Source organism: Saccoglossus kowalevskii, chromosome 17, assembly GCF_978046115.1.
Source record: "Saccoglossus kowalevskii chromosome 17, keSacKowa6.1, whole genome shotgun sequence".
NCBI classification, from domain to species: domain Eukaryota; kingdom Metazoa; phylum Hemichordata; class Enteropneusta; family Harrimaniidae; genus Saccoglossus; species Saccoglossus kowalevskii.
Genome location: NC_140657.1, coordinates 2,868,206 through 2,879,538, shown reverse-complemented (window position 1 = coordinate 2,879,538; position 11,333 = coordinate 2,868,206). Strand labels below are relative to the sequence as shown.

Here is an 11,333-nt window from a genome sequence, read left to right as displayed (position 1 = left end):
AAAGCATTGTCATGCATATCAGTTCATGGTAATGTATAATTCAAAAATTCTTTGTGTATGGCTATCCCATCTCGATATGACAATCTTGTAGGTACTGGCTTCCGATACCAAAGTCATGTTTCAAACCTAACTCTGCCAGTTTTTCAATAGCTCAGAAAAAAATCATTCACCTCTAATAATTCAAAGTCTTCACAATTGGCTAATAATGCAAAGTGAGAATCAATGAACCAATGGTTGTTACTAATATGTATATGCAAGAATAGCAATTGCAATCTGCATACTGTCAATTACATAATATACATAACAAAAAGTTCAAGCGAGGAGTGATAGAAATATAAACATATCGAAGACACATGACTAAGATTGGTACAACAATATATGTATCATTGAACCATTTATGTACAGTCCCGCATGCACATTTAAGTGCTATTAATTGACTATATTTCATATTTAGTCGTTCAATATTTTGCTACATTGTATTTTAAAACCATTTTGTTGCAATTTAACAATATTTAAAGTACAATGTCAAATGTAGAAATTCTTATTTTGTGTAATCAGTGTTACTAATTTAGAACAGCAATAAACTTGTATCTTCAGGAACATGTTGTATATGGTTTTTAAAGTGAGTTATTGTTGTTATTTTAATTCTTGTACAGCGCATTACATAAAAACATAATCTAAATGTGCTTTACATAAAAATAGTTATAAGAATACATTTTTTTAGTAAAATAAGATTACATTAAAACCGGATAAAAACGCATCATTGTAATGATGTACTATGGTAAGCTATATGGTAAAGATGAGTTTTTAGTTGAGACTTGAAAACAGACAAAAAACTCTGGAAAGTGCGTTCCAGAGCTTGGGTGCAGCAACCGAAAATCCCCTCTTTCCGTAATGCTCTTGTTTATAACTGGGTTCATATTAACCTTATAGTGGACGACGAACGAGTTTGCCGAACTGGAATAGTAATGAGGTCTAATAGATAAGATACAAACATTAAAACCTTAAAACCATGTGTTGGGAAACGGGTAACCAGTGAAGATTTTGAACAGGAGTTATGTGCTCATGTTTACTTGAAAGGGTAACAAATCGAGCTACGGAATTTTGAATACGTTGAAGGTGGGCAATAAGATAGTCAGGACGATGGTTATATAGACTATTACAATAATCCAATCTAGAGATTTTGAAAGCTTGAATTAACTGTGCTCAGTACTACTACAATTTAAATCATTTCTAATACAGCCAATATGACTTAATGTACAAGAGGCTGATTTACACACATTTGAAATTTGTTTATGCGATAAAGCAAAACTATCAATGTAAAACCCTAGATTCCTAGATCAGAAGAATTGATTTCATCAGAACCGATGCAAAGGAATGATAAACGCTTATGTTTACCATATTTTCAGTACAAGTGTATCACTTCAGTTTTACTGTCATTCAAAACCAACCTGTTTGACAACACCCATTTCCGAATTCCCTCAATCATAGGTCGAGACATTTCCTCGTTTTTACACGTGATATATAATTGTTGATCATCTGCGTACATCATGAAATTCAACAAATGTTTCCTCATGATATCTTTCAAGGGAGCACAATTCACTGTGGCACACCATACAACAGATCACGTTGTTCCGATGTTACACCATCAATACAATTTGCAATTTTGAGTAAAGTGAATAATTTGACAAATGACCATTGATTTGTTCTACAATAATTTTCTCATTAACTTTGCCAAGGAAGGGCAGATTGGAAACAGGGCGTAATCTGTTAGCACATCAACGTCGAGCTCAGATTTCTTTGAAAGAGGCAAAACAATCGTATGTTTAAGACAATCTGGAAAAATACCAGAACTTTATGACGTATTAATAATGGAAGATTTGTGGAAAACCCATTGTCACAAGTGAAGTCGGAATTAGATCTAGTCTACCTGGAATTCATGGATAAAATCATTTTGGATAGATAATCCCTATCAACAGGAATAAAAAAAACGAATAACCATTATTAATAAATTCACAATGGCTAGTTGTTAAATCCAAAATTTTACGTAGTTTAGGAACTTTGGCACAGACAAAGGCCGTAAAAAATTTCGCTAAAACTTCCGGGTCATGTTGCGGTAGTATTTGGGCGGTAGCCCTCTTTTCATCGATCGTATTATCAATCACTGAACACAGATTTCGTTGGACAGAGTTCTCAACTTTACTTCGAAGATTTGATGCTCTAATGTTATTAGTCGCTTGTGCTCAGCTCGTTTTTCACAGACATCAGTCTATTTATTTCAAGAGAACTTGTTTCCCACTGCTGTTCCAGCCTTCTGACCTCCTTCTGATGTTCTCGAACTTCATCGCCGAACCATCGTGCGTGATATTTATCAACAAAGACTACATTTTTCTGAAGTAAAAGTATTTAATACTTGTGTCATGGTGTCATTTAATCATTCATGAGTTCATTTACGTTCACATTATTAAAAGAAGTAAAACTCGACTCGCACGTTTGATCTTGCAGGAACAATGACGAGGTAGATTCGAGATGATTTTAATCAAACAATGATCTGAGCCCATAAACCCATGGTTCTGATGATCGCGTGATGACAATATCGAGTGTATGCCCTTTGTCATGTGTGAGAGCCCGGACATGCTGTATTAAATCCATAGATACCAAAGTTTCGTTGAGCTTAACAACATCGCGATCAATTTCATTTTCTAAATGAAAATTGAAATCATCCAAAATAATCAATCGGTCAGGTGAAATAACAACACATTCGAGTAAAGACGATTCATTCATTTGTGATGGTGGAGAGCGATAAACAACAAACATGTGAACCATGTTCCGTTCTATACGAATGGATAACTCCATTAATTCAAATGGTGAAAAACTATCTTTATTGTTTATCTCGGCGCTTACATTTTGGCTGACCGCCGATTTGTGCGGACAACTATGTATATTATAATGACGGAAATTCATTTAAAATTAACTGCTGCTTTCGCGAATTACTTAACCACGATTCCGGGGGGACAAAGACATCTGTCTTTTTTCCGCTATAACTGAGCACAATACAGACAATTTATTGTTAACAGACCTAGCATTCCAAAAACTAAAGGTCAAGCTCTTCTGTTGATCATGATGAGGCAATTTACTCACTGTTTACAAGTAAACTCTGTTTACACCTGATCCACCAGCTGAACATTTCATGCGAAGTTTCGAAATACTAGACTGAATCGCGTATCGTCGTTTTCCCCGGCCTTAGTACAGCGAGGACTAATAGTATATCTCAAGTGATTTACAAGACTAATACCATCACGTACACAAATGGATATTTGTTGTTATGATCACAGAATTCAACTGACGTTTGTTGAACCCCCCTGGTGTGGGCATGGCATCCGTAATTGTTTACTCTGGTTGAAACACAGCTGTGTAAAAAGCCGGGTTTAATCTAAAAGAAAGCTGGCATGATCAGTCATTATCATACAAAGACAGTTTGGTAGCGTTACCACTGTGTCCTGTCAAGCATTTCTGAATGAGATGCACCTTGTCTGTAACAAAAAATGAAGGCAACGTATATATTTGTTGCTGTCGCTGTCGCCAATAGCATTGAATGTTCTTGTCATAAACAAGGTCTTTTTGATTTTTGGCTTCAGTGTGAATAGCACACAATGGAATTATTTGGGGATGAGTTTGATGTGTTTGTGCTCGCTTGCTCATTCAAGCAAGATCTTCTGTTGTAGTTCAATGAAACATACATATATGCCCTTTGACAGTTCATAGATCTGATCTGATACCCTTTTTATCGAAATCTCGAGGACTATTCACATTTCCAACTTGGTGGATAAATGCTCATTGCAAAAGGCCAGATCTGCATAAGATTGGGTTAAAAACTGTACATAATAATTACCAAATTTCATTTTCAACTTTTTCACTGACATTTCACATAATAAATTAACATGACAGTGTGGTTAAATGATGGATGTGAAAATGGGGGCGAAAATGGTGATTTGAAAACTACTAATATACTAATATATTTGTGTTTTATTTAGTGTTGTATGCTCTATTTGTTGACAAATATCATGGACTGAAGAAAGTGTTGTTTAAAATGCACAGATTTCCCAATCTTTTTAATCAGAGAAGCCAAGCGGTTATTATAATATTATCACGGGGAAAATCTTCTCCTCTGGGGTTCTCCAATACGTGTCAGGGGGAAATTCGTCGTCTGGTCTCTATATCTCGTCTGCTTGAGGTACCGGACCAGTAAAGTCACTTATGCTTTACCGTCAAATAAACGCGCACAACGAAATACGTATCAACTTTCGTCTTTAGTCACTTTCAAAACCTTAACCCAATTACAAAGAAGTTTAAAGTCTATAAGGCGTGGTCTTCAATCATACAGCAAATCACACTAAGTACTGGACACGTCATAACTTTTGATTAATCGTTCACTATATTACTAACTGCAAATACCCAACTGTCAGAAACAGCGGTCCGGATGGCAATGGTCATATCGTAATTAGTTCCAAATCACTGAGTCAAGTTATGTCCAGGACCTCGCATGAGCCTAAACGATGACAGATCTAACATAGCCATTCACTAGTAATCAGCTAAACAAGTCGCTAAAACTAATTCATGACAATATGATAACGTAATAGTACACTGTATGCACTTTTGTATAAGTAAAATTACTGCACACGTCCATATGAGATAAGTGGAAAAGCAAAAGCACTGTACAGAATAACTTTAATTGATTTTTGAATGACATGAGTTATCTTGTAGAATATGCCAGTTAATTTACGAATTTGAATCTTGTTCGTCGACTACAATCAGCACCACTATTTTCCTGAATGGACAAGGAAATTGTAAATTTTCTTTAAACATTAAAGTAAATTTTTACGATTTGCAACAAAATTGTCCATCATGATAATCACATAGAGCACGCATTAAATTGAAATATGTAATTACAATGTGTGTGACAACATTTTTAAAATAGTAGGTTCGCTAGTTGATTTGCTAAGGTGGTCTCCAATGCAAGTACTTGCACGGCCAATGTATTTTGTATTTGTCGATACCGTGACCACTCTGATATATGCGTGTGATGAATTTTAATGTCCACTCACTTTTATAATATGTTCCAAAATTGATATCGATTGCACTTGTATGTTTCTGGCCTATGACCTCTACATGCTTCGGACGATAATTGGACCATTTGAGGGTCGTTTACCAGGCTTTTCAACGCCTTTTCGAATTTTCCACTATGGGTTTCGTAAAGACAACTACCAAATGTAACATCAAGTCTACCAAATTTTCAATCGCTTTTTACAACTTTGTAAGCTATTTCGTAACATTATCTGTCCAGTTCTGATGACTTTTTGCATATAGAGGGATTTGACTTTTTAAGTATTTTTCATACTTTTCGATCGCTTTTCACAACTTTAGAAACTTTTTCTCATTATCATACCTAAAGCTCGTAATACAGTCTGGTAATACATACCGGTATTTCATTCGCATTTTGATTTATTTTTCCAACTTTTAACTACAGGGTTGTTTACGCCAACCACTTAATATTCACAATCAAATCAACAACTTTTCAATCGCTTTTCACAACTTTGTTCACTATTTCTTAACATTATACGTTGAGCTCGTATAAAAGTATCGTGAAACATAGGGTGATTTTACTCGACTTCATAAGCAGTTAAGCCTCAATGCAAGGCAGTGCAGTCTTCTGAAATGTGACAACACAACAACTAACACCTACTTCTCAAAAAAGAGACAGGCGATGAGGGTCACACAATATCAGATGCATGACCTAGGGATTCATTGGCATACGTAGGACAGCAAGCTACTGAAAACTGAATAACGTAATTGTTTTCTTCTACTTGACAAACCTGTTCACATGCTTTTTCATTGCTATACAGAGAGTACCAAACTCTTTTGACTGTACTCAAAATACCTACTAAGTTGTGTTCGACTTAAAAGTTTTAATAGTTGCAGCTAATTTCAAACGTGAATTTATGTGTCATTTTCAACAATAATGTATTTGATTTTCTGTAATGTAGAGTGTTCAGCCACCCACTCGATTTAATATTAGTACGTTATATAACATTTTAACCATAACCGTTGTTTATTATAGAGTAGTAAGCATTTGTGTAAGTTTTTGAAAACATCGATAACGGCAACCAAAATCAATAATCTTGCAAAATAATGGTAAATTGTCTCCCTTCAGACAATCTCCAGGTTCAAATATTGGTTATTTTCTTCTAGAGTATAACTGTTGAACTGTTTGAAACTGGCACAGTATAGTACGACCCCGAATGAACTTGTTTTTGCAGTATGCAGCTGTTCACTTCGTCATTTAGCTAGCATTAGTGAATATTTGGTGTTTCTTCCATTACTGCGACGATATTCGTTGCAGACCCTGATCTAGCATTATCCCTGAATATAAGACACAGGACTCCTTTTCTGCATGTATATCAATTTTATTTTAACTATGGGGATAGTGTTTATTGAAACTTCCAAAAAAGGCCGCAGATTGTATAGTTTTATAACATGCATGACTAATATGAACAGATAAATATAATTCTATTTTTGTTTTCGAGTTCTTAAGTTTTCAGTCTTGTCCAGTAACTAAATGTATAACACAGTACTATTTTACTGCGTGTATATCAATTTTATTTCAGCTATGGGGAAAGGGTCGAGCGTATGTTTATAAACATACTACATACTATTGCAACTACAAAAACAAAATATGCAGATTGTATAGTTTTAAAACATGCCTGACTAATACGAACAGATAAATATAATTCTACTTTTTCTCATCGAGTTCTCCAGTCGTCAGTCTTGTTCAGTATCGCTGATACACTCCTCAATTTGTTAGTTATATGGGACAACTGAAAGATGAATATAAATAGTTTAATTGATATTAACTCGTAATTAAATCACATGAGAAAGCTAACTTTGGAACAACCATTGTCACAGATTGCAGAGTTTCAATAAATAACATTTATTTAAAACATAAATTGTAATTATTGTTGAACTCAACGCCTGAATCAAGGTATATTAGTTGCAATTGCATTGCCTTGTTCCTTACTTTGTGATCAAAATGCATTGCAGCATTTTTACATAATCAGTCGATGGTTTCAAGTATTCTGGTTACTAAGCTGATTGAGTTCAGAAACACTATATGCATAATGATCTATTGACAGACTGAAGAATAGAACGTTACTGTGCTTTCATCGCCAACTCAGAGTTATACCACATTTCATGTGGTTCTGTTGTTTGTGGCAAGTATTAATGCTAATAATTTGCTTACCTGCCAGGAACCATCCAGCTATTTCCAAATTCATTGGAATCCAATGTACGTGTCCCATCAGACATCACAAAGTCGTTGTTTGGGTCTCCATCAGCATCGCCAAGTAGCCCACACACCTTTCCATACAACTCATCATCTTCAAACTCAATTGTTATGCCATGCAGATTTCTGTCCCAATTCAAGGATACAGCCGGCCGGGTCAATTCCACTGATATCTTAGGTCCGGTATGTGTCACTGTTCCTTGCGTATTACCTATAACAGTGTAATTACCAACCATACGCTTTCCATTTATCTACATTCAAATATGATGAACATTAGTTCTAGCATTAGCGAAATAACTATGCATTGTAAAAAGTAAAAGTCATCGGCCAAGCAATGAATATTCACCAATAATTATCTTTACTTTAGTGATAGTAATTACCAACCATACGCCTCCCATTTACCTACATTCAAATACATGAGCATTAGCTTTAGATGGGTGTAGTATTATCAAATATGCTACAATAACCGAAGCCAAAAACTTTAAACTAACGCAAATGTCACAAATACTCATAAAAGAACCAAAATAATTGACAATATTGCATCTCACATAATTGTAAAAGTTGCCAGACAACACAATAAACATTGGAGCAGTTACTAGAAAAATATAGCAAGCTTTAAAATTCTGTGTTAACAAATGTTCATTATTAGTTTCAGTACCATATTATTTTAAGATCTGATATTTAAAAAAAAAATCCTAAATTCTATCGATTTAAGTTGCCAACTCACCAAAATTGAGTTATCGTGATTAATGCGAACAACCAATTTTCCATAATTGTACACGTCAAATGCCACCATTCTGGTTGGAGGTTCGTAAGGAGTATTAGGATTTGTACTCCGGAAATCAGCGTTGATTTGGAATTTTGGGATGGTTGTATCACATGATTTCGTTAGTACATAAGAACAGAATCCATTAAAGTTGTATTTGTATCCATCAAATGTGTTCAGATGTGGGTCACCCCTAACGATACCACCTGTAATTAGATGAATAATCATAAATGTGTTTAAAACCATATTATTAAAAGATTACTCTGGATATGATAATCCAATACCTACCAGATGAGCGACTTGATGTTTTTAGTTAACAACAAGTTGATTTTGTGGTGAATTTTTTTCAAGCATTAGAGAAAGAAGAGTTCGAATTTAAATTTGGTTTGATGACAATGAATGTGAATTAATGATTTATTTATTAGGTCAGTCAATAAATCCATCAATTGAAAATTAAATTATTGAAATAGTCGATAAACATTTTAACAGGGTGTAAAATTATAGCGTGAGTTATACAAAGATACATCAAAAGATAGTTGGCTAAGGCAGTAAATTAACAGTTTGTGAATGCAGGAATGAATCTAAAATAGCATTATACAAAAGAACATCAATGCATAGTTGGATAAATCTGTAAAATTATAGCAAATAATGATATGAATTGCATCAGTAGCCATATTTAAAATTAGTAGTAATATAATTATTAACTATTAAAGATAATCACAAATCAAATGTAAATGAACAAGGCATACTCTCTATAATGTCAGATTTAGTGAAGATTGTATTAATTCAAGGTAGTTACAAGTGTTTTCTGTTCTGAGCTTATCCATATAATACTGCCTCAATCGAAATAATAATAATTGTACTGTATATTTCTCTGTGAATATCTTGCACTGTGTATTCTGGATACATAACTGTACACTAATATGTGCTTGTTGTCATCCAAGAACGCCGTGACACTTTAACTTAGTAATATGTGTAAATTATGTGATGTTACGTGATAATAATAATATTTAATTATACACATATCTATGATAAGCAGGTGATGAGTTCATGGCGTCTATACTCACAATGTCCAAAGGTTTCGTTTATCCACTCATGAGTGACTGGGTTTTCAAATCTGGCGGCAAATTCAGTGAAAGTAGTTCCATCCAATTCAACATCAGTAGAAAAATCACCTACTGCATTTTCGGGCACTGTTATAGTTCCTGCAGACAGGATGTGATCTGGATTCAGATCTGCATATATGTAATAAGGGACAATCCACTGTTGGTGATAAAGTATACTTCCATTGTCGGATAAAATCTCAATTGTCACCCTGACAACTATCTTCAAATAGCAATCAAGCCATTTATGTAAAGTTTTAATTTGCCAACCTGTAATATAATGTAAAGTGAGAATAGCAACATATTAAATATATATCCGAATACGTAGCCTAAACGGGAATGTAAATCTATAAACAAATGACTGAAGAACAATCAAATCAGTAGAAGAAAAATACATGTGTCACTAGGTATACATGAAGTGATGTTAGGTGATTCGAGAAGAGCACATCCTCCTCGATATGTGCCACTTGATGTATATCATTCTCACTCACAATCGATATATTAACATTGTCGCCACTTGAAATCATTTGTGTAATAATGTTACAAATTTAACCACAACCATGTACCATTAAGTGACAGTCTAAACTAAATTTAATATTCTCTATTTTCACAGTATAATGACGCTATGCAAATAAGATGATCTAATTCAAAACTAGTACCCGGCTTGTAGTATTAAATTTTAAACGAATGGTAACTAACCAGGAAAACGTTTCCCCAGTGAGCGGGAATCTCGTTCAGCAAGTTCAGTTGACGGCGATGCCTGTGAATTTAAAGTAATGCAACGGTGGAATATAATACTTTAGAAAATGACACATGAATGAAAAGTTGAAGTCGTAATTTTGGTATCAAAATGTTCATTTCAAAATAATTTTTACGGTTCTTCCCCCCAAAAAATGATGTTATTAAATGGGTTGCATACCACATTTGGTCGAACACATAATTTTTCAAGCGGTTGATTTTGTTTCATACGTTCTGTGACTTTTTTGTACAAGACACATGTAGACACGTACTGTGGACAAGTATATGAATTGGAAATCCTTCTGACATTTAAATTGTATGCGTGTACATATCTTGGCGATACACTACTGTTATATATTAAATGAAATCTCTCACAAATCTTGTGATCGAAATATATACAATAACACATTTGTCAATACTAGAAACGTGGGATAAGTTCTTGTATCATACATGAGATTTTGTCAAACAATACTTACCTTTGCTGGAACTGTAGCAACTACAGTTAGTACAGCAACGATCAGGAAAAACAAACTCCAGTGAAACGACATCTTGTTAGTACACAGTAGCAAACGTCTGTGAGCAGGACACCTTGACTTTAGAACAGTGGAGTGTTATATATCCTGGTCAACAATGGGTGGAAATGTAACATCTGTGGTTCTGATATGTCAATCAGACTCAATCAGACTTTCAATTTAATCGGCGTCCATGGTGCACACGTGCATGTACTTTCGTGACTCCTCGGCCCTGCCGTTAACAAGTCAATTTTATGCAAGAGATTTAATTTGCAGAATCGATTCTGAATCAAATTTGGCACTGTGAGGAGTTTATTAATGTTATCGAGATATACCATCAGCATGTGTTGTGTGTTTTATCTGTGATATCATTCATTTTATCATGTTTTACTCCCCAAACCAGACTGTTTTGCAGCGTAAAATGGGGTAGCCCTGGAACATACACACGCGGAACGCATTATGCTGAAACACGCAGACAATAAAGCAAGTCGATCATAAACAAATGAAATTGAAACATGGTTAATGTGAAGTTTGTTTGTATTAGTAGGCTTATATTTTCTCCTCACACACCCAGCAACATCGATGACGGAATACAGTGTCTAAATATGGACAATGGTATCGTATTATATGTTAGTATTAGTTCGGTATTTGAATATTTGACGGACACCCCCCTCACCCCACCCGTCTCCAATGTTACTGACCTGTTTATGGTAATACCGATTTGTTATTGATGAGAATACATGCGGGTGAAAATAAAAAAATTAGTAGCCCAAAAATATTTGGATTCTTTAATCCATTATTTTTATACATACAATAATAAGGCCAGACCAAAACAAATTCTTGTTCATTGAATTTTTCTTGTAAAAACCTTGGAG

General features: G+C 34.5%; 1 protein-coding gene across 1 annotated transcript; it reads right to left on the bottom strand.

Moving 5' to 3' along the window:
* Positions 1–6,443: 6,443 nt before the first annotated feature.
* On the bottom strand, positions 6,444–10,534 carry LOC100367594 (hemocytin). The gene is made up of 6 exons (XM_006823053.3): positions 10,423–10,534; positions 9,908–9,968; positions 9,173–9,478; positions 8,067–8,311; positions 7,298–7,590; positions 6,444–6,875 (listed from the first exon to the last, which is right to left on the bottom strand). Exons 1-6 carry the CDS (start codon positions 10,492–10,494, stop codon positions 6,863–6,865), a joined length of 990 nt encoding a protein of 329 aa, XP_006823116.2. The 5' UTR covers positions 10,495–10,534; the 3' UTR covers positions 6,444–6,862.
* Between the last annotated feature and the right edge of the window lie 799 nt (positions 10,535–11,333).